Raw genomic sequence first — 24,965 nt, forward strand, 5'->3', positions numbered from 1 at the left:
AATTGTGAGCACTACACGAGAATTTGTATGTGCCTTTATGTACATCTCACAATAATTGGAGTGTTATTGTTGCTGACAGTAAAATAATATGAAAACACAGGAAATAAGTAATAAAAACCTTTCAGCCCTTTCTCATTATTGCATTTGTGATACAGAAGAGTCTGCTGACAAAACAGGAAAAAAAAAACTAGCTGTCTAGAAGAAGGCATAGGTTTGAATCCCTATTTCTATACTTAAATATAAATTTACTTAATGAGTGATCTCTCTGATTTTAAGTTGAATGTGTTAGCAGGGAATCTGAGATTTTTTTTGACTGATATTTGTTTGTAGGGTTTAGAAATTTAAAAGTTACTTTCTTTGTTAATATGGTTAAAATGCTTAATGACTATGGAGGCAGCCCTGACAAATGCTGGTGCTGTTCCTTGCTTTTCGTATTCAAAATGTTTCAGGCTGAAGAACTTGCTGAAGAGGGAAGGAGATAAAACACGTGGCAGTAGTAGAGCTTAGCTGAACAAGGGTAAAAGAGCATGTGGTGAACTAAGCAACAACAATTTTCAGCTCCATTGGTTTTTAAAGGAACACTTGCAGTTCAGCCTCCTTTGGGCAACATTTTATTCAATCACCACTGCTGGGAAACGCACTAGAGGGATCTCGGGAGACATTTTAGAATGGTTAGAGCTCTTCCCAAACAGAGTCCCTCAGTGCCTGTAAGCTTTTGTTACGAAAACTGAGATGTCAAATAATTCTCCAGAGGGTGTAAGGGCACTTTGTTAAAAGATCAAGACAAAAATAGCTATTTATATAGAAATTGAGGCTAACTTACAATGTTTGTGAATGTGTGATTTATTTTATTTTTTTAAAGCTTAATGTTGTATATTAAAAATAGAATTTCTGCTGTATCTTATGGTTGTAAATATTTTAATTAATTTTATGGAGCTTGTTATTGACAATGAATTCTCACACTGCTAGTGACATAGCTGTTTCTTAAAGATGTGTTCAAGATTTTCTATTACAGGCTTTGTCTTGTTTACAAGACAGTATTTTAGCTTTTAAAATACGTATAATGAGTGTATGTTATCTAGTCTATATTCACTAATAGGCTTTTGCTTATTACCCTTTATTAAGTGGAATTTTAGATTCTGAGTTTCAACTCAGTAATACTTCATTGTAGTCAGGGTTTCCTGTGGAAATGTGGAAGTACCAGACGGTGGATGACCTTTTCTCTTCAGCACAGCAGATTATGGGTTTCCATGGCTGAAGTGCCAGTGCAGCACACCATTACAGCCAGATAGGATGGGATGTAACAGTGTTTGTTAACACATCTAGAGTATTTATTCTGTGTTAAGCTTGAGCGAACTTGTGTTAAATCTTGATCAGTCAGAGTAATTAGTGCAGAGCTGTTTCTAAAGCAGCAGATAAAAATTAAATGGGCTTCTTTTAAAGAAAATTTAAACTTAAAATAGCAGGCCATTTTTGCTCATGATCATCAAACTGAATTATACTTCAGCATGGAAATATGCTGCTCTTTTTAAGAGGGTAGAGGAGAGCTGGGTTTTAGGTTTAAATTTTTCTAGCTGAAGCTTGAAGCATAGATTATGTTTGTTTCATATTTGCCTGTGCTAACCTGGGTTAGTTAAATTACAACTTTGCCCATATTAGTGCAAGCTTTTGAAAAATTATAGGTAGCTGAGCTTCTCTAAAGTTACAACTTGAACATCCTCATCCATGAAGTCTGTCTTACAGAACAGGCAAATGGCCAAACTAGGAGGTCAGATTCTTGAACTGACATTAATAACATATCCCTACATCGAGGAATATAGATGTGTGAGTGAAAAGGCTGCTTTGTTTGCAAAGATGCTGACAACTTTACCTTGCAACAAAGTTCGATTGTATAAACAAATGCTTAGAAAAGGAAAGAATACTCAGGATTAGTTTATAAATGGTTATAAAGAAAATACATTTAGCAAAGATTATTTTATGTTAACCAGTTGCTTTTTTTTTTTTTTTTGCATCTTTTTCGTAATATGTGATGCTGTGGACCTGATCAGGGGGAGGAGGGGAGGTGTTAATTACTCTGCACAATAATCTTTTTGTCTATCTGCCATTTCTTGTTGGACTGTGTTCCTGTTATCAAATTGTTTCCTAGAAGTCTCAGAAAATGTAATCCTGCTGAGGTGTTGAGCACCTGCATTGCTGAGAGTTTCCTTCCTATAAATTCAAGTTTCCTGAAGTACCTGTCCAAATTCTAGCATAGGGCTTTTATGGATGTGCTTAAATTTGCTGCCACAGCAAGTACTGGTTACAGATCAGGCCATCATTGCTAATGGAGTTCTGCTAGCAAAATCAGCAGCTGACAGAAATTGAATGGGAAGCCAACCAAAGGAAAAGTACGACCAACTTGTGTGCTCTTTTTGTGTCATTTTTGGGTTTACTTTTTCATTTACTGCTTACTTCAACCTTGGACTCCCCTGTACTCCCAAAGCTTCCGTATCAGAGTTGACTTTCTTTGCAGGCTGGGCTCCATTCAGGTACTGGGAGGAGATTCAAAAGGGAATTTGTCTGCATCTTACTTTTTAGTGCTTTATTTGTCAATTTGTGCCACTTTGATTCATCTGCTCAGTCTGAGCTTCTTCATACAGCATTAGAACTGCTTTGTGGGTCCTATTGCCTAATGGATGAGGGAAGCAGTTAAGTCCAGCTATAGTGCATCTTCTTCCCACAAGCTGTGCAGGGGCGAAATACAACACCCATAAACTACCAGTTAAGCAACCCACACAGCTATTTGGGAGCATCCAGGACTCTTGGCTTACCTATCCATTACTACAAAGCCTAAGAAAGTGGAGACATTCTCTTCTGAAAAGTTGTATATTGTTTTCTTTCTTTGGGTAGGTGTGGGAAAATTTAGCCAAACTCTTAACAGAAAATATTTCACTGCAAAACCCAAATCATGTAACCAAACTTTTGTAATGTTTTAACATTTCCATAGTATGTGTATGACATAAATCTAGTGACCTTTTTCTCCCATCTTTCAAGGATTGTTCTGAAGTAACAGTGTTGGACAGAAGCAAGACAAAGAATTAATGAACCATTTTTACAGAGGACTTGCACTTTCCTGTTTTCTGAAAGCTTTACTCTTCAGAGGCCTTGGTGTTGACACACAGCTTGTTCTTGAAAGTGACTGCCCTTCCTCTGCTCTGTATTATTTAAGGGTTCACACCTGTAGGTTGCCAGCTTTAGTCTGATCTGCCTAAAATGTGTGTGGGTTTTTTTTGTTTTTTGCTTTTTTTTTCCAGTTGCACAAGAGCTTTAGGACAGGTGTTGTACTGAAAGGTTGTGGAAGCCTCACTTCATCCAGTCCAGTGACAGATACATCAGCAGATCCGTACTGCCACATGCTGCTGGTTATCTGTGTCTTAGGACTACCTCCTTCATAAATAGCATATTGATGGCAGTGACTAGTGTTGAGACCTTGCCAATCAATACTAACATTGAATAAGAGTTAATTGACACAACTATATCTCTCAGTTTGTGTACAAGAATGACACCTTCCTGTGCTCTAATCAATAATAACTCCTTGTAGAGCATTGAAATAAAGCTGCTTTCTCTATTTGACAGAGTTTTCCCTGGGGATTTGGATCTGTCTCTTCCATTGTGTCTTATCATAGCAGATTAACTGGAATGTTACATATGAATTGCCTGTCGAGATGATTCCATCAGGCATTTCTTGGTAGTGTTTATCACTGTCATCAATATTGAGTCAAGACCTTCAGCCTTTGTTTTGTTTCTTTTTCTATAACCAGAAAAATGAAACAGCTTTGTTGCCAGCTACTGCCATTCGCTATTTCAAATAGTAATTGGTAAACATGCATCTTTTAATAGCAAAAATCATCTATATTTACCAAAATTATTGGTTCTAGTTTGACATGATAATTCCTATACATGTAGTATAATACACTGCTTTTCCTTTCATCATTTAACAAAACTAGGGCAGTTAAGGTACTATTTGAGTAATCATTGCTTCAAAATCTTACTTTGGTTGGAAGACTTGGAGATTTGAGGAGGAAAACAGGATAATATTGCTTTGTTCATTACTATTCTTAAAAATATTTTTGAATATATTTCTGAAAAAATGGAAATGATCCTTTAAAACACCTTCATAACTATTTTTAATGATTATTTTGAATATAACTGGGTAGAATTTTTCAAAAAATAGAAAATAAAAGTTGAATTTTAACAATGGCAAGTATGAGCACGTCTGTTTTTCCACCTTTGAAGGTGCTTTTTTTTTTTTTTTTGGCAACTGCATATTTTCCCAAAGAGTTTAAAAATAATTTAAAAAATCTTACTGAGGGAAGAATACCCTGGAACTGAATTTGTTGTGAGGTATTTCATTTTATAACTTGTGTTTGGAGTAAGAAGGAAAAAAAAAAAGACAAGTTCCTACTCTAGAAACCTAAATGTCTAAATGATCTTCATGGTCATTGATGTGCTTTGGGATCCCTTTAGCACAGTAGCATTCTGGTCTGCTCCTGAAGCTGAATTTATCGTATACCACCAGGAGAAGGGATGTGTCTACACTCTGAATGCAGCCGTGTCCTAGTAAGGAACTACAGGCACAGTTAACGTTTGATTTTTTTTTTTTTATTATTATTATTATTATTATTATTTTTGGAGCTAACATAAGCTGTGTCGTGAGCATCTGTCTTGCTACCATAATGATGTTTAGTTGGTAATATTGTGATAAAATTGTCAGAGCTTGTAAGGGATCTGGTGATAAAGTCCCTATGGCTAGGCTGCCAACTTTTACAGCTAATGCTGCCACATAGTTTTCCATATGTGACTTCTAAAGCATGTATTTCTGCCAGCTGCCACAGTTTATTTAAAACTTCAAGGAATCATGTCTTCCTTTGAAATGTCTAAAACAATGTCTCTTCTCCTAAACTGAACCTTGAACATGTTATAGAAACCTGTTCTCCTACCTCTGCAGTGGGTGATGTTCTCAACCCTCACTGTGTCCCCTCTCGTAATGAACACTGGTAAACAGCCCCTGATGGAGCAGGTGAAATACCAATTTTTAGGAAAGTGGTTTACTCCCAGACCTTTTAACTGTCTCCCAGCTTCACCAGTGCCTGTAGACCTGTGTTAATAACAGGGTAGCTTCTTCCTGTGTCTGAATTTATGCAAGTCTACAGAGAGGGGAAGCGGAGAGCAAGAAGGAAGCAGACATATTGAGGCACTTACCCATCAGTATTTCTGCTATATGGCAGCACCTGTCTGAATAAAATTAATGCTGCTAGCTTTTTTTGGATGCCTACATAGCCACAGCTTCTTTTTGAGCTGTGACTTTTCCATAAATTGCTCATCCTAAACACATGCCTAAATTCAGCCGTAACAATTGACACATTAATTGTTTTAAGTCAAATTAACATTTGAGTTAAAGAAAATGTCTTACTATGGAATTATACCATGTGAGTCAGTGGGTATAAAATGTAGTGGTCTTGTTGTTGAGCATCTGTGTGGTTCTTGATTCACACCTTTTCTTGCTCTTTTATCTGCCCTGGCTCCCATTGCATAAGTTAGAATTCTAGATTTTCATTTTAATAACAAGGATCATCAGAGTACTGTCCCCCAGTATCTTAAAATCCAGTCTATTTCCGCAACGCTAGCTTTTACAGCAAATCTGGATCTGAAACTAACAGGGGAAACAGTGTAGGAAGGCCCATCTTTGCAGAAAGTGTATGTGTGGTTCCTGAGAACGTCCCTTTGGGTGTCAGGGACAGTTGAGCCCTCACAGCAGCCAAGATTGTGAATTCAAAGAATTAGCTTCTGTTCAGTCTTCCCCATCCAGCTTTCATGTGGAACAAAGACAGATATTGGGACTTTTACAAATCCTTTGTTACAGGATATGAAGAAACAGATCCCTGAAAGTTGGTGACTTGCTCAGGTAGAGCTGTAATTTCCACATCGTAACTGCATACTAAGTCTTTTAATGGTAGACTTCTAATTCAGCAATTAAAATCTGTTTACTTTCACTTTGAAATGTGCTGATTTTTTTTTTTTAATTATTACAGGTTAACAAACAGAAACATTATTCACAAAATGCCTGAATGGACTCTAATTGCTATCGTTCTGTTATCTGTGTAAGTACCCTTTAATGTCAAATATTCTTATACACAGCTGTCTTAACTGGCCTATTAAGATGAGATTTAATTTTCAGATAAAAGAGAGAAAATATTTCTTGTAATTGACTGGGGGAATCAACAGAAATATTCTTTTATGCAAATGAAATGAATTATCTGGAACAACAAGTTAACAGTGGACAAGCTTAATGTTATTTAAATATATATATGTGTATGTGTGTGTGTGTATATATATATATGTATGTATGTATTTTTAAAGAAGAATGGTGGGAGGAAGGAAGAGGGTACTTCACTTTCTTCTGTTCAATAATGCCGGACTTTCTTCCCTTGTCTGACAGTAGGATATAATGACACGCATTATTTGGGTGCAGCATAATTGTTATACTTTCCCATTTTACTTCTAATTTCTTAAAAGATTTTACTTTCACAATTAAAGTCAAATTACTTCCATAAAGATATGGCATGCTTCTACTTGTGTTTATTTAAATAATCTAGCAAATTTGTTTGGCAGGGGAAAGCTTTTTAAGCAGCTCTGACTTCCTGAAAGCAATGTTGGGACACAGTATTTTATTTTATGTGGATTAGTTTTATTGCTTAAGATTATGATACTGAAGTGCCTAAAGTCCTCCTCAGCTTTGTTCTACTTGCTTTCCAACGGTTAAATGTTTTCCAAGGGTTTTACTAACTGGAAGTTTGTTTTTGTTATAGTGTATTTCAGTAAACTTGTATGCTCAGGCATGAATTATAAAAGCTGTAGTCATATGCTTCAAATACATTCCTTAATTTCTATTTTCCAAATTAATGTACCTTTCTGAGATTAAAGATATAAACTCTGCAGTGTATAAAACAGTTATCTCAGAAATTCACATTAAACATTTAACATTAGCTCACCTTTTAAGAAATCACTGGTGGTTTCACATAGTGTCAGGCCCTGCCTTTCAGTAGGGTTAAACCATCAAGCAAGCCTTGTATGTCTTTCAGCTTGAATTACAAGAGTGCAGAAATTTTATTTCAGAGACTGTTTATTACCATGCTGCTGCTGCTGCTGTTGCTTCTGGGTTTCCTGGGTCACTGGAGCCAGTAGGATGCAGAAGTACTTACAGACATTCAGAGGTCAAGAAGTGTTGTGGGCCAACCTCACAGCGTCCCCAGTACTGCACTTACTTTCTTTGATATTACTGCAGTCTGACACATTGTTCTGGCTTTACTGTCCCAAGGAAGGCTGTACCAGTAGGCATTAGAGTAGGCTTCAGCGAGCCTTATATCTGTGTCACCCAGCCAGATACTGCTCAAATGATTCATTAAATCAGAACACAGAAAGTAACTTTACTTGAATGCCTTGGCATAAATATTTTATGAACTATAAGAACAAATCTTTTGTCATTTTTACTATATATTCTTATGGTTGAATTGGTAATTTGTGAAACAGATCTTATGAATTTTTCAAGTAGTTTCTGTACATTTAAGGAAATTGTGATTCTTTTGCTAAGAAGTTAAAATATGTTGCTGGTCTCTGCTGCAGATGATGAGCTCTAAATGTTTACATACCTAATGATTGTTTTACAATTGTTTTAAAATGTTCTACAAGTAGCAGGCGGTCCTGGTGGTAGAAGCAGAGAACCAAGTCTTGTTTTACCTTGGCTTTCTAAGGGCCCACCCCTAAACAAATAGGTTGTATTTGATCCCAAAGTAGAGTGGATTTTACCTCTAATATTATTCTAGTTAAATTTCTAATACTATTCTAGTTAAATCACAAATAAAACTGCATTTGATTTCAACTCACTGTAAGGTTCTTGCAAGGTCATATAATCTTCAGACTTCGAACAACTTCTCCTGGCCTCCTCTTAGGAGAGACTGTGGGGAAAAATGTAGATGGGGTAGAATGAGTGTTAGGTTTCTCTAAGAAAATTAAATGTCCAGTTTTGACCTTTCCGGAAAGGATGCAACATGCTTCATGACCTGGAAATGATAATCAAACTTGAGGATATAGTGGAAGATAGAAGTGTTAGGAGAAAAGCTACTGAGTACTTTTTCCAGAAACCTGGCCAAGCTCCTCACAAACAGATCTTCAGATGGTGGCCCTATGTCACCTCCTATAGTCTGCTAGGGAATCAACCCTATCTTACTGATGGTGCTCATAAAAAGGCTTATAATCTGTTAAATCCTCTGCAGCCTCCCTGTCACTACACAATGATGATGCATGTTGCAGCAGATGTAATGTCACTTAGATTGAGGAGTTATATGGGGCCTTAGTCAGAATGCCTCTTTACTAGCTTCTGTAGCTGATGAGGAGAACCTTTGCAGGACATGTGTTCACAGAACCTTTGCAGGACATGTGTTCTAGTCCCAGACACAGGATGGCCATTTTACTCCTAACACTAAACAGTGGAGTAAATAAGCAAGACCCTGAGGTAATACTTCCTCTTTCCATCAGGACAAAAGACCATATTACACGTACCCTGTGGTGCAGGATGTTTGAGAACACAGACCAAAAAAGGCAGAGTGAGCATGGGATTTCAGGGTATACATCAAGAGAAACTACGAAGACCTCAAGTATTTTTGCTTGTTTGGAAGGGGGCAGAGTTGTTTTGTTTCAAGTAGCAACTGTTGGACTTGCACCCCGTTTTGTGCATTGATATTGTGGCTCACCACTTCCTTCTCATATATAGCTGAGGACTCATACAGCGTACTCCACTTCACGGTGCAATTTCAGAGTGCCCTGACACTTTTTGAGGTATGCTAATGGGCAGAATCACTATTATCATTACAATGGTATCGACTTAAAGTGTCATCACTGCTTAATACTTCGTATTATGTTATGATAGTGCTATCCTCTTTTCATTAAGTGCGTGTGGATTAAATCTTGTAGGATACCATGTGTAGGATAGTAACAACACCTAATTTTGGTGCTTAAATAAGACCTGGGCTCCCTTTAGAGTCTGCTGGCCTTCAAAAGTTATTCTAAGTATTTACACACCCTTGAGTCTATTGACTTAAAAAAAATCTGGGCATCCAATTAATTGTTCTAAAGGAAAGTACCTGAAACTAGACAGTGTGACTATATAAAATTATAAAATGATGGAGATCCCAACAGTGGTGCATTTCTTCTTTCTAGTGAACAGCTGGATTTATTCAATCAAACTATGGTATAAAATATGAACAGCCAGTCTGAGCCTCTGTTGAAAATCTAGCTTGAGGCACTACTGTCTTTGTGACCAGCACATTCAGCAATGCTGTATCGACTTTTCTAGAGTATACTTCAAGAGCTGGAGAGTTACATTCAAGTAATTGCATTCATACCTACCATGGAGTGGGTAACTCTTTAAAAATGATCCGTAGAACAAATTTCTTATTTATTTGCCAGTTGGCAGTAGTAGATTCCTGTGTCTTCCTGTTGTAATATTTAGTATTTTAAGCAGAATTTTATGTTATAGTAACAACTTTGAAATGTGAACTAGAATACAGAAATTATATCTTTTTTCCCCCAAAGAACTTTGCAAGATAACAAATTGAAGCAGATAATAGGTACACATACAGTAGTCAAGAAAGAATGGAGAAAGCAGTGGGAAGATTGGTTGCTATACAAGCATGGGGACTTGCTGTTTTTAGTGTATACCCCTGGTACAGTCTAATGGAAAGCTTTCAAGATATTTTCAGGAAATGTCTGCTTTCATCTTACTTATCTGAGCTGGCTGGTTCCAGTGAACTGTGGTCAGCTTCATCTACAAAGCCTATGCAAGAGGTTCCTCCTGCTAAAAGCTTTGAAACATTTCAGAATGTTCTGGGATTAGTGTATATGCATTGGGCTGTAGTATTTAAACAAACTCAAAATGAACATGATCACAAAACAAAAGCCATCGTTATATGTGTGCAGCCACTTTAGATAAATGCGTCATGTGGAGATGTACTCTAGAGGTTTACTCTCTTGGAGATAACGGTTCAGGAACTGGAGAATCTTGGGTTCAAGTACGCGTTTTTATTTCTTTGCACACCAAGAGTATGTCTATTGCTCAACACTGACATTTCTGCATTATTTTAAGAGGAATTCAGATGTTTGTGATATCTCTACTGTGTTCTCATCTGAATGTCTGAAATGTACTAACACATATCGGATATGAATCAGATTTGCAGAGTGACTGTAAAAAGTGCACTTATAGATAGGCTTTTTCCTACAGAAACCACATACAGATCAGCTGGATGATGCTTTATTTGGCAAGTCTGATGATAGAAAATAGGTTCCAGTTGAGAAAAATCATTCTTCATTGAGCTAGAAATATAATTATTTCCCATTCTGAAACAGAGTTTGCAGGATCAAAAATCCAATAAGCCTTTCTTTTTATAAAAGCATCTGAATTTTGTCCCAGTCTTTGTCCCTACTCTTGGTCACAATCTGTAGAGTTATATTTCTGTATGAAATAGAGAAAAGGCAAGTTTTTTGAACATGGTAAAAATAAATAAATAAATGGCATTCTTCCCTTTTATTCTCTTTATAATTTTAGATTGTCATTTGGGTACGTGTGAACTCAAATAGGTTTTCTGTTAAGCAGTTCTTACTTATCAGCACTTCCTAAGCAAACTCAATCTGCTTATTTGGCATGTTGTGCAGGAGATCAGTATTACTTTACTTCCTCCTAGCATGTTGCAGTATTACTTGGGAAATATATATATAGAATGGTATTTTGAGGGATTTGCAGTGTTGCTCATTGGGATGTTAATAGTGCCAACTTGAAAATTAATGAAATATCTTCATTTGTAAGGGAGAAAAGAGAAGAAGAAGAAACCTAAACAATTTGAACGAGGTGTTTCTCCCCATACAAAAAAGCGCTGTGTTGCTAGCGCTGGTGTACAAGAAAGTGACCGTCTGTATTTCAGTGCAACATACATAACAGCTGCAGTCTTTTTCCACTCTAGTATTTCTTGTGGATAGCCTCTTGAATGGGATATTTGGAAGTACTATAACCAGTGCAAACTGTCTGGGGTGATTCCAGGGTAATTAGTTCCCCTTTACGGTTCTGGTCCTTGGTCTCATCAGCAGGAGTGGAGCCTTAGCACACACTGTGTCCTGGACCTTTGCGTGTCACTAGTGGGTTTTGGAGCTTCTTCTTCAGTTGCCCTTGGGAACTTTATATTCCAAATGTACTTGTGGTTTATGAATTAAAAGAAGGGTAGTAGGGAAAGTACTTTCCTCTGCCACTTCATTTTTGCCTTTTGTATGAGTAAACAAAAGATTTCTGTTGCAGCTTCTTTTTCATCCCTCTGAAAGATAGCATGCCTGATTTTGGAAGACATCTTTATCGTGCTGACTCTTTGGGGAGCTTACTCAGTCAGTGGAGTTCATGTCCTATTGAACTTCGTGCCACAACTATGTGCTGATCAAGCAGATCAGAAAAAGTACCCAGCCCTATTAGAGACAGAACTGTCTCAAATTTATGTTTCTTGAAAAGATATATATTCAGCAGATTTCTTTTTAATGTCATATTTTCCCTCCTTCTATAATTGCTGCATACAGCTTTGCTTATTGGAAGTAATGTCATAGTAAATTGTACAGTTACTCTGTAATATAGGCAGTTCTGAACGGATAATGCAAGTATGGCATTGTGAGTAATACAACACCGTTATCAGCTGCCCTAAACTTAGTTTTAAACATATTTTAACTTCAACCACTGTGCAAACTGAGCTGTTAATTTTGCAACTGAGTCCTGAAGCTCTAGCCTTATGAAAATATACTTGCTTCCTTATTAATAATTAATCTTAATACATTCAATGCAAACATATTTTTTTATTATGAAACATTACCCATCTGTTAGAAGAAAAACATGACTGACACATAAACACATCTTTTATTTTCAGAGTTTTAACTTTATCTTGGTAAAATTTCCGAAGTTACATTTGCTGGGGACATAATATACAGATGATGTTTTTGACTTACAGGAAACTTTGCATCATAAGATGCAAATCAATGTTTATTTGGCTTGTTTTTTCTGAACAACAAAGAAATAAATTCAGAGGTATACATCATTGAACGGTTACTACCGCTTCTTAGAATGTGATCTCCTGTTATTCTGTACCAGCATAATTTCTAGCATGGGTTCTAGATTAATTTGTTTTGTGCTACACAGAGAGTCATAACAATACCACTGTTAGCCTAAGAGATGTGTCCTGTTGTTCTTTCAGGTCTGAAATAAACTGTGCCCAAAGTAGATGTTGCATTACTTAACTCTTCTGGAACCACTATAACAGAAAAACTTTGATTATAGAAAATCCCCAAACGAACAGTATCTTTCAAAGATCTTACCAGTTTTCTCCTTATGGTGCTTGATGCAGATTATGAAATGTAAAACATTATAATGCAAGACAAAAAGATAGACTATATAAAAAGACAGTACTTCATTTTGGGGATGCTGGTTTCTTTTGTTGTATTGCTGTTCAAAGTGTCAGACCTGACATGGCACACAGTGTTTTTGTTACGAAGTAAATAACGTTTTTTTAAGGAGAAGGAATCCTGCAAATTATGGAAAAGCATGAAGAAGAAAAGTGGCTTTATGAATGAATTATGTCTTGCAAAACAAAATTAGTTGAATAACTGAGCAAAGTTATAATTTGCTTGGATCAGAGCAGTAGTCCAAGTAACTACTCAAAGACCCATGCATCAAAGATCTATGTCAGTTGGGGAAAATGAACAGCGATGCATTTCATTAGCTTTTATATGGATAATGTTATGTTGTAGAGTGTTGGTGTTTCTATAATACTCTATAGTAACCAAAGAGAAACTGAAAATTACTTAGAGGCATGAAAAATTTGGAGGGAGGAAGAGGTTACAACTAATTAATTCAGAAAGGAAAGAAATGCGTTTTGATACGATAAATGATAGTGAGTAGTACACTGATGAACTGAAGACTTGTTTTCATTCCCTACTAATGCAGGAAATGAGTACAAAGAAAATTTGTACTTCTCCTTAGTTTGTTACTTCTTGAGACATAAAAGCATTTTGACACCAAGTGTCCTGATCCACTCTGGCAATAAAGTTCTGGCCCTGATATAGAATGTAAAGACAGAAAGTGAAAAATGCACAGTATTTTCTGAAACGTGTTCCTTTCATATTTATGAAAACAAGCAGAAAATACAATCTTTTTGAGGAGTTCATATGTTTAACTTCTGAAAGAAAAAAAAAATTGAACACAGTTTAAGCAAATCTATTCCTAGCATGTCTCTTTACTCAGCTGCATTATTCCAGGTGTTTGATTTGTATGTTGGACTGAAAGGCAGATAATCAAGTTACAGTGTAAGAAAGTTCTGAAACTAAACTATGGTCAATTTTATGATCATTGTTTCCGTGGTAACTGAGTACAGGTGAGTACATTTTATAAAGTCAAGTATTGGCAAATTATTTACCTAAGCACATTACATTGTAGCTGTTCCAACTGTATGACAGCATATTTCTGATTTAATCTTTATTGAAGTGTTGTTTTTTTGGTGTGTTTTTTTTTTTTCATAACATTGAGATAACGACTTGATGGGAATAGACTGCCAGTGTGTGGCAGCAACAAAAACCCAGCAACTGCAAAAATGGATGTATATGAAATAATACTGAATTCATAAAATGCGCCAGGTTGATACATAAATGCATCTTTTAGATATTAAATTGTCTCACTGTATGTGCCCAATAATTTATACAATAGTGTGTATTTTACAAAGCACTTAAAAGGTTCAGGCTCTCTAAAGCTTAGATCTTAGTATTTGTTAATTTCACTGTGACTTATACCTGTGCTTAATTTCATGTAGCTAAGTAACCCAAGGACTTCAATGGCATAGATTGCAGTATGTGGGAGGTGTCAAAGGAAAACTTTGTGGAACATAAAATGTAAGGAATAGAAGACTGAAAAGGATGAAAGGATCAATTTTAAAATAAATTTTAAATGTATTACGTTTAAATTTTTGGCCAAGTTGAAAAAGAGGGAAAAATGGGAGCAAACACTAGGACTGAGAAGTACCTTTGATCTGTCAGCTGGTTAGCAGGAAACAGACTTCACATAAATGGAGCTTTTTAAACAAGGCCTGTCCTTGAAATGTGTACCTAAGAAACTTAGATTTGTTAGAGGGAAACAGCTGATAGTGATTTTTCTTCTGGGCTTATATTGTGAACATTTTATTGCCTTGGATTTATGCAGCTAAGTAAGCTAAATTGAAACCTTTTGGAACAATTCCTTGTATGAATGGGCTTTAAACGGCACACGGTATTACTAAGTTCTGATTCTTTGTTTCTGTGAACTAGCATTGTAGTAATAACTTGGAATGTGGTGATGCAAAGGTGGGTACAATACTGGATTAGGTATTTAAATAATCATTCTGCACTCATATCTGCTAACACAAAATGGTGAAGCAGTCATTGATCCAGCTAAACTGAAAAGTACTTAGGATAAGAAACCACAGAGGTTTTTCTAATCCACTGTTAAAGAAATTTTCTGGAAGGTCTGTCTTATACAAGGCTGCCCAAATAATTGTTGTGGTGTGGTTTTTTTTTGGTTTGTTTGTTTGTTTTCTGAACCTGTATGATATTTTGTGGTGGTAGTCACTTTAAAATAAGCAAATATGTGAAAATAGAGTTCCTAAAGTCCTTAACACAGGATGCAAATAGAACCATTCCATATTATTGTTATAGCTTTAAGGGAGTCCTGTCCTTGAATTTTTGTCACTGGCATTGTATCATCAAAGTATTTCCAGGGTGTTGGTCATCTTCTTTCCTATTAGACAGGCTAAGCCTGGGTGTGAAAACCAGTGATCCCCAAGTACTTAATGAAGTCAACTACTTAATGTTCCAGGAACAGCATATATCTGGCAAATGCTGGCAGAGAACATGACATCATTTTCCATCCGCTGAATATTCTGAAAAGTGTAGTTCCTTTCCAGGACACTTATCAAGGGAACTCAATTTGTTTTATGTGTGTATACATAAGGTCAGGAAACTTGTTCAGAAGGAACATTATAGGAGTGGATTCTGTGTCAATGCTTGCATTCCAAAGGTTAAAATAATTGTCCAGTGAGAAGACTTGTAAATTTACTTTCATCTGCATAGAAGTTGTTGTGATCATGCTTATGTACTGCTGGTCACTCACACGGAGTTGAAATATGAGAAGAGTGAGAAATTCCACTTTCAAGTTGCTTTTGGAGATGAACCATATTACACCATTACGTTGTGGCAGAATTGAATGTCCAAGCCAACCTGGACAAGCCCCCTGCTCAAGCTGGGCCACCCAGAGCAGGCTGCCCAGGACCATGTCCAAGCGGCTTCTGAATGTTTCCCAGGGGAGAGACCCCCCAGCCTCTCTGGGCAGCCCCTGCCAGTGCTCCATCACCCGCACAGTAAAGGAGAGCTTCCTGCCTTCCAGTTTTTACCCATTGCCTCTTGTAGAAACTCTCATTACTGCAGGTATGCTTTCTGTTTTTTGTTAGTTGTATTCATTCTGCTGCAACAGAAGTGACGTTTTGGTCCCACTCAAAGGGAATGGAAGTTGACTTCTATTTGGTTACCAACTAAATGAAAAGTGTGCGGAAGGTGAACTTTGAAAGAAGAAAAATATAATTATTGTAAGTATATACATAAATATGGTTCAAAAAACAGTTTTGTAGAAGCTGCGTATGAAAAAGTGAAGGTAGTGGAAACAGTGAACAAAGCTACCTCTTGAATGAACCCTAAGTTTTGCAGTATGTTTGAATTAAGTAGGAATTCCAGTCATTGATTTTGAGTCCATGTTTGTAGCATTGATTTAAGCGTAGTGGACAAAAAAATAAAATATGAATAATTTAGTTTCTGTTGCCATCAGAGGATTAAACTGTCTGTGCATGGATGCTGTGGACAAGTCAGTACACAATAATGAAAGGAAAGTTAAATAATAAATAAAATATAAACTGCACTTTAGCTACAAAATTCTTGTCTTTATGATGAGAATAGGATCTTTAGGCTATATTTAAAACTAGACCAGAAGTAGCTTTTTTCCCTCAGTAAGAAAATTATCTATTTCTGTCAGTTGCTATCATTCAACATCATGTGTTTTATCTTTCTTTGAAGAAAACAGAAAACACAAATAATAAATTTGTGGAGATGAAAGAAAAATGCCTCTGAATACTGACTTTCCTCTTTGGCCAATAGGAGATACTAACAAAGGGTCCCAAAGTAGGAGTTGCTTTTATTTCAGAGTTGCAAATGATACTAACTATAATCATATTTTTTCCCCACTAGTATAATTATTTAATTAAAAGGAAGACAACATAAGAGATATTTTTAAATACCACTGCATCATGTTTGTAAGTTAGATTCTTCCAGTTCAAGATTGTCTGTCAAATACTAATGTGTTGTAATGGAAAATTCACTTTAGGACAGTCTTTTGCTTTTAACAAGTTTTGGTGTTTTTTTTTTTTTTTTGAAATGTTGAGCTTTTTAAATCATGCTCAAACTAAAGTTGTAAGAAATCAGTGTGGTTTTTTAATGAAACTGAGCATAATGGCTAAATTAAATAATGGGGATGTAACGTTTATAATTTCTGCACAGTATGGTTGTGTAACTATTTAAATATACCGAAGATTATAATTTTTCTAAGTTCCATAGTATTGCAACTTTAACCTACAACTACACACACACTGTGCTTCAGATCAATTTTCTGGCTAATACTAACTTGCCTGATGGACATGTTTTGCTTCAACGTCTGTGGAAATCCCTGCTGTGATTTAAGATACTTCACTAACAAAACTGCTGTCCCTAGACAAGTATATTGTGTGTAGTGATACACTGGTGAATGAAGGACTCTATCTCAAATTGAGCAAGTAGACACTATGTTGGGTAGAACATCCAGAATGACAGTGATTTATTGACTTACTCTGTCAAAATGCCCGAGCACCTTTCAGTAGGGATTTATGCAGTGGATAAATGCAGAAAGTTTTTCAGTTCATCCCATCAACAGAAGCACTAATATTAAGGGATTGATACATTGGCCACAGTCCAGTTACATGTAGAGGCAGATGGTCTACAGGCCGCAATGCCTATCTATTTCAATGAGTTTTACTGCTGATCTGTAACACTTGTTGTATTGACTCAGTCAACAACAAAACAGTGACTTCTGTTTAATCAGTTGCATTAGAGGCTTCCGCCATAGGAATATAATTGAAATGGAATCTAAGAGTGTATTCCGGAAAACTCTGCTATATTAAAAGAATGTCATTTCTGATTAGTAACATTTTTATTGCATTGCTAAGCCCATCAAATCTGTAACACAAGTAGTACAAATATATAGTATTTGTTAAGGCAAAAAAAAAAGTTCCTTGTGTGTTGGTGGAGTAGAACAGATTATAATGGAATGGTTGCACCAATTTAACATGGCTTTGTGTATTTCCAGAGGATTTTTAACACTTTATAAGATGAACTATTACTGAGAATGACTTGCAGCATGACACTGCTATTCAGGTTTTATAAATCTGTTCAAAAGCTTATTTACATCTACGGACAAGGTTTTGTGCTATCTCTTTTGGTTCAGTGCAAGGAGTGGGAAATTTACCGTAGATTGGTGCTGAAGGAGTCTTGGGCTGTTGATGAAATTAAAGTGCCTTGTATTACTGAAACAACTTTAGGGGTGCCTGTCAAAGTGACGGCAGCCTCCTTGGCACTGTCCTATGACTCACCGTTGATCCCAGAAGTGGTTCGACATGCTCAGCTTGGCCATCAGCCTACCTTCTACCTTCTTGCCCTGGGCTCCCCAGTGGCTCCCGCTTTGACCAGCCTTCCACGGGGTCAGTTTGAAGTCAACACCCTCTCCTAGCACTTGCCAGCCAGCCCTGCTGCGTATGGCACACTTTGAGCCGCTCAGCACTGTGCCGATCCTCTACACCCTACAGAAGCAATCCAAGCAGAGATGACTTCACCTCGGAATGGTAGATACTGAGGTGGAAAAAGGTACTCTTTTTCTTAATGCTCCTTGTAACTCCCCAAAACAGAAGATATTTAGGTAATACTGTCCCAAACTGTATTTTTTACAAAAAGAATATGCAGGAAGAGAAAAGTGGGAAATACTGTGTCCTTGTAACTTAGTTTCTCTAAATATTGATTAATTATTCATAAAGATGATAACTGCTGTCCTACATTCATGAATTCATTTTTCCAGATACATAAGTGACTTGTAAGAGTCTTGCAAGTGTGAGTTTTGAGTGGAAATTAGTCAGACTTCCAAATTAACTTCCGTTATCTGTGACTCACTCGCAGGATGGTAGTAATCCCTGCTTTTGATTTAAAGACTTATGTCCACATGACAACAAAAGTGGTTCACAGGCATGCAACTATTAAGGCATTAAACTATATCTGATGCAGTAAGAAAACCAACCAGTATCCAATTGTTGAGAACAAGTTTGTTTTTTTGCAATAGTGTAAACTCTCAAATGTACTCATATGTCTGCATAGCAAGGGTGACTCAGCCCAGTGTGGAAGAGTAAAGATGATTATGGCCAGGAAAACATGAAGTGCAGAAAAGACAAAATGGTGTATTTAGCTTTTAGCAGCCTGCTCAGTGAGGGAGTCCTCAGCTAAGAATTTACATCAGCTGCTCTGCTTTCACAGCCATTTGATCACAGGCACAAAAAGAGCCATGATCCTTCACCAGTCTATGCCAAACCCCAGCAACATGCTTCGATGTAGAATTGTCACTGAAATATTTGTCATTTGTGTCCAAATATTGGTGATAACCTTGAAAACTTTTAGTATTCAAGGTTTTCCTGTTCAGGCAGAGATCTGTTTAATGCTTTGTTGTAGCTGATAGGTAATGATAAATGGCACTCCGCAGTGTGGCACCTGCGCAGTTACATTGCTTCATGTTTTTTAGCATCGTGTCTCCTTAATCAGTCCTCGTTGACAATGTGACATAACTTTGTCATAGCGGTGGAGCAAATATGCTTTGGCTTTTTTAAGTGCTAACAGTATGTTGCTGGAATGGCTGCTTGATCTTTCAGGCACTTTACTAGCTATGTTAAATCACCTGAAGTGATGCTTGAGGCTTGCAAACATTTTTATTCTTTGTCAGGTGTAAACAGTGTGTGATTCCAGACCTTCAGCTAAAATGCTTGTGGGATAAAAGCTAGCCATGGTCCAATTGGCGACTATCCGAAGACAGCAGAAAAATGCTTTGGACTTCCTCGCAGGTGGGGACCCTTTGAGAGTCTGCTGAAGGCACCTTGGTCAGAAGCTTGCTGGCACCTTCCCTGAAGCACATATGCGGCAGTCTGTGACTGTTTGCTGGGGAAAGAAAAAAATGTGCTGCCGCTATTTGCCACCAGTTCTTGCTTCATTTCCATGTTCTGAAATGAGTGTTCAAGAAACTTTTGTGATCATTGTTGCAACTCTGTCATTCTGGTAGAAAAATAGGTATCAGTCATCCTGGTTATGAGGAGCTTAAAAAATATTAAGTGCCTGAAGCTAGACGAAAACTGAGAAAATTAAAAGGAAAAGAACTTCTATGTTGTGATGAATATGTTAGGCATTCATAGTGCTCAAACACCTATAGTTGGCAAAAATGTTTATATCCTACTTTCTAAAGCTTTCTGCAGAAAGACAGGTGGCACTTGCCTGTTCCTTCATTCTGCTTTAGAATTCTGTTCTTGCTCCACTTCCAAGCATGGCAAACAAGGTAAAGCTTTTCTTCATGAGTATACAACTGCTTTGCATGATACCGAGTACACTTCCGTGCACCCCTATTCTCTGCACTTTTTCTGTAAGTTTAAGTGACCAATTTTAGAGACTGGAAAGGAAAACAACTCGTAGGTGGTTGTGTTCTGACCGTTGTTTTCAGGTGCATGTCCAGAGGTCTCCAACTTGGTGATATCATACCGGTGGCTTTGAAATTTTAGCTTTTTCAAAGGGGATTGCAGAGTTATTTTAAACAAGAAGTCCAGAAAGTTTTTCTTGAAGTCCAGTGTGTGTAGGGGGGATGGTTTTGTAAGTATTGTAAAGTTTATTTAGACAGACTTTTTGCATCTTTGTTTAGGAAGTGCCAACTAGTGATTTATCACCATACAAAAATTGCCACTCTGCCATCGTCTTTTCTGAATGTATTCTGTTGTATTGGTTAAGGTAGGTGTAGAGCTGTGAACAAATCATTCACACAACACTATCAATTTATTACGTTTAGTCCATGAAATGTGACTGACTTCTAGAAATGTTCTAATTTAGGTCAAACTTCTAAATGTACTTGTCAAATGTTTTTGTAAGGCAACTAATTCATAGAAAGCTTAGGGCTTGAGTAGAAGCACTGAAGCTATGTAAACATTCTGTAGTAGCCAGATGTCACTTAATGGCTTTATAGTAATACCTGGGTCTTCACATGATTTTTTTTTTGAACATGTAGCGTATGTGGAATAGCCAGCAAATACAAATTTTATCACTCAGATATCATTTGACATTCTTAACACTTTTTAAACTTTACAAAGACCTGTTTACCATATGGTGTAAGTGGGTGTGCAGGAAACGACACTGTTTCATGAAGCCTGATCTATACCGTACTACTTTTCCATGAAGTGAGCATGAAAGTTTCCTCTTAACAGTGTGCTGAGGGCACTCCTTTGAAGCACAGGCATACAACTTTGGACAGTAACATTTGTGTGTGCTTCTGCAGATGATGGTTGTTTGTTTTTAATCGCTTAATCCTTTATACTCTCTTATTTGACTTTTTCACAACAGTTTGTTCCACGTTAACGTTAAAACATGTGAAAGAACTAACAGAAAGGCACAATTTATATTTTTCTTTTCACTGTTGCAGTAACCAGTCATTATTATTGTCCTAGTATCTCCTGTCCTGTTTATATTCTGCCTTTTTTGAAGATGCTGAGAGTTTCAAGGCAATTCCACGATGCTTAAGGTTGAAATCCTGTATATCATTACATTAAATTAATCATGATAGTTTTTTCAGAGCTATGGTCATTGTAGCTGGCAAGATAATGACTCCAAAGACTGTTCTGGTTTATTTGCATACAATTATGGTTTAATTCAGTTAGCATGCAAAGATGAGAGCACAGCCTTCAATGCTCTATTGTGCAGTACCTTGAATATACGTTGGACCAGTGTTACTAAGACCATGAAACTTATTACTCAGTGCAAACTGGCAAGTTGTGCTTGCTCAAAAGACAAAAGATTCTGCTTCTGTTCAAACAGCCATTTAAAAGCAGAAAAGTACCTGAGACCAACTGCTTTTCAAATGACAAGTCAGTTTTCCAAGACTAAAGTGTTTGTATACGTATTCATAAATGTTTAATCCATTGCTTCATCTAGATGCCTTTTTTTTTAAATAATTGCTAGAAACTTCTGTATGTCTCTGAACTTTTCAATTTTGTCTCCTGCTTATCAGATGATTAATAGCTTAATGACTTTTTAAACAAAGGTCATGTAAGAAAAAAAATCAACAGCTAAAACTTATTTTCATTTTTTAAGTTTGTTCCTCAGTATTGAATGCCCGGCAGTTTCTCTGACAATAGGAATACTTTTTTCTTCCTTATCGTGGGCTATAATAGCTGCTCTGTATACAGGATGTCTTAAACAGGGTGCAGTAGTTAGGAAATATTTGTAATTTATGAAACTATGTAATTTCACAAACTGCAGTTCCAAAAATACATACATACAAATGCGCACACACACGTGTATATATATGTGGGGAGAGAGAGAGACTGTTTAGCTTGTAAGCTTCGTGGCATAAAGGTTTTGGTACGTTAGTATATTGCTTAAAACTGCGTAAGATTTCTGCTCTTTTAGAGAAATAATATTTTTATTACTCTCTTAACCACAAGGTAGGAGAAAGAAAATTCTGTTAAAATGTATGTAGATCTACAGTAGTGCAGTGTGTTTTGCAGCCTCCTGGCACCAGCACTCAGGAAGTCATGACACCAGTTTATGTCACCAGTCTCTTCTCGTATACAGCCTCTTTAATCTGGAGGAGTGACTTGAAGAGGAGGAACAATGCATCTCCAGGTCTTTGACCCACTCACCTCATCTCCAGACCAACAACCTGAAATGGCCACTCTGATCTTCTATCAGCAATTTCTGTTTCCCTGCTGATAAAGCATCATGATGCAAAAATCAACCTACAGATTGTCAGCCCTGGTCGGAGGCACTCTGTTTTACCAGATGAAACAGTAACTACTGTAATTCTCACCAGGAAGGAGACAACTCAGTCTTGTCTGTCAAATTACAGAAAAAAAAAGTGGCCTCAGTCCAAACATCACAAATCCCACGGTGAATATTTCGCTTTTGTGGGAGGATTCGTATAGCAGGGTTAGTGCATCAGTCTGTTTTGTGCCACACCATGTCATTACTTTGAGTATCCCTTAAAATCCTACTCACCACGTGTCAGTGCTAGGTAGTTATTTAGCATATACATATTGAAATAGAATCAAATGAAAAATTAATTCTTAAAGTCATATTAATGAAAAAATTTTGGAAACTTATTTTTTTTGTGTTAAGGAACTGTTTTATTTAATTTAAGTCTTTTATATGCAGCTTTTTTCAAGGAAAGATTGTCTTAATACCAATGACTGCACGGAGATTCTCAGTTGTTACTTGCAGGCTCTCTGAGCTGTGAAGTTTATAATAAGCTGTAGACTACCTTGAGCAACTTCTTAAAAGCACATCATTTCACAAACATTCTGAAATATTCCTGTATGGTGTCTATTTATCTATGGCACTACTTATCTGAATATAGTATTTGTGACCAAGTGACTGCATTTTGTGCCGTACTGCGTGGGGCAGTCCCCCAAGTAAGCAGACGGGACCCTCATGTATCTTACAAATGTAATGGTACGAAGCCTGCCAGTGTGTGACTCTACAGTTATATACAACGTCTGCCAAGGAGCCCTGCTAAGAATTTGTGGTTAAAATATTCTTAGTTACTTTAAGGTGAATTTTATACCTCTTTTATATTTCATTCATACAAGGAACCATAAAATTTCTACGAGATTAATATTTAGGAGCTTTTTGGTAAAGATAAAAATATTGACATTGATATTTTTTTCTTTTTATATGTAAATTTGCATTTTGTTCTGAAATTTGCCTACGGTAGGTAGCATCAGTATACAACTGATTAGAGGCATACAAACTACTAGCCCATTTTTTTTCTATTTAAACTTTTTTAGTTTCGCTATATCTTAATAAGATTAAATATTTCAGTACAGCTCATACATATTGTATATAATGTATATAGTCTTATGTATTGTACTGTAACAAACCAAGTGTGACATTATAAACCACCTTTCTTCAGCACAGTGGTTTGAACTTTTACAAGCCTTGCTTTTTTACATCTAATACTGCAAGGTCTCTTTTCTATATCAAAAAAAGAGTGTTTTTTTTTTCCCCAGATTGTCACAAATTAGTCCAGTTTTCAAGAACACTCAGACAAGCCCAATGTACACACAGTTCCTGACCACGTTGCTAGAAGAACTGCATTTCAAAAATGAAGATCTGGAAAGTTTAACAAGAATATTTAGGAAGGACAGCCTACCTGAATGGTCAGTCACTTTTAAGCTATTCTGCATTTCATAAATCTAAGCAAATTGATTATTTTAATTTCCAGCATTTTGTAAGTATGCATAGTAACTATAGATCATATCAACCTTAGTAGAGAATGTGTAAAGTACATTTTAAAGTATAGAAATATATATGGTATGGAAATGAGTGTCATGATTCTGTCACTTACAGTAAATGCCAGCTGCTTATTACTTATCACTTTAATCTTTTGAGAATATATAGTTGTTTTATATGTAGTTGGCTTACTGCAATTTTGGGAAGAATTTTTACTCAAGTTCTATTAGGATTTACGACCAAAAAAAAAAAAAAACACAAGTGGCTACAATGGCTAAGTCTCACCAAAATGTAATTGTTATATTTAGTCTGTGTGATAAAAAGTTAAGCTAAAAGCTACACATTTTTTGCAATAAGGCTGAGACCACATTTTGCATTCTAGATAGGTGGGGAAAAAATAAGAGCACATACCTTATGTATGCTGACATTCAACTGATTCAATAAATCTAGCATTATAGTATTTAATTAAATAATTTGTGTATTAATATTACTGATCTCAGTCCTATGTTCCCCACAGAACAAAACAATCATCTTTACATCTCCCACTATCTGAAATAAGGGCATGGAGAACAAAAAAGAACCTTCAATTGTTGGATATTTTAAAATGAAAATAAAATAAAGAATTCATTGTACTTCTTGCACTTTTGCTTTCTCATGAAGAAGAACTTTGAAGTCTTTTGCAGAAGCTGACTCAGTGACAGCAGTTCTTCAAGGTATGCATAAAAACTAGTTAAAATGTGGACGGTCTGAAGACTGTATTTAAAAGCAGTAGAAAGGAACCCGGATTTTTTTGGTTTGGATTTTTGTTTGGGAAATTTTGACTCAAATTTGCCTACAGGAATTGGGGAAAGAAAGAAAAAAATCTTGGGGGTTAAGAACACCGCTGCCTTTTTTCCAGTTGACTGAGTGCAGGGAGCAGTATTCTTTAAGAATGATGAAGATGATACACAAAGATGTTTGATCTATTGCTGGTTTATCTTGCTACTTCTAAAAAAAGGTGTGGTCTTTGAACTTGTGTAAAAGATTTCTAAACATTCTCTATTCGTTACTAATTTGGACTTCAAAATAGGTTTATTTAAAATTTATTTTTTAAGACTAATTTTTGGCTTTCTGTAGTAATTTCATTTAAAATAGCTGTGTTGTTTAGATTGTGTTCAAACTTGCTCCTATTACTAAGTGATTATGAAATGCAGCTTAAGACTAATCCACTGGTAATTCTTAATGATGCA

At 36.4% G+C, this 24,965-nt stretch overlaps 1 protein-coding gene across 1 annotated transcript in view; it reads left to right on the top strand.

Moving 5' to 3' along the window:
* RPAP2 (RNA polymerase II associated protein 2) overlaps positions 1-24,368 on the top strand; it is a 37,104-nt gene extending 12,736 nt beyond the window's left edge. Inside the window, exons 11-13 of the mRNA XM_035537689.2 lie at positions 6,072-6,140; positions 23,514-23,663; positions 24,254-24,368. Of these exons, the coding sequence (XP_035393582.1) occupies positions 6,072-6,140; positions 23,514-23,663; position 24,254 (220 nt within the window). The 3' untranslated portion in view covers positions 24,255-24,368. The remainder of the gene's footprint in view (positions 1-6,071; positions 6,141-23,513; positions 23,664-24,253) is intronic.
* Positions 24,369-24,965: the final 597 nt, after the last annotated feature.

This window comes from Cygnus atratus, chromosome 8, assembly GCF_013377495.2.
Source record: "Cygnus atratus isolate AKBS03 ecotype Queensland, Australia chromosome 8, CAtr_DNAZoo_HiC_assembly, whole genome shotgun sequence".
Classification (NCBI taxonomy): domain Eukaryota; kingdom Metazoa; phylum Chordata; class Aves; order Anseriformes; family Anatidae; genus Cygnus; species Cygnus atratus.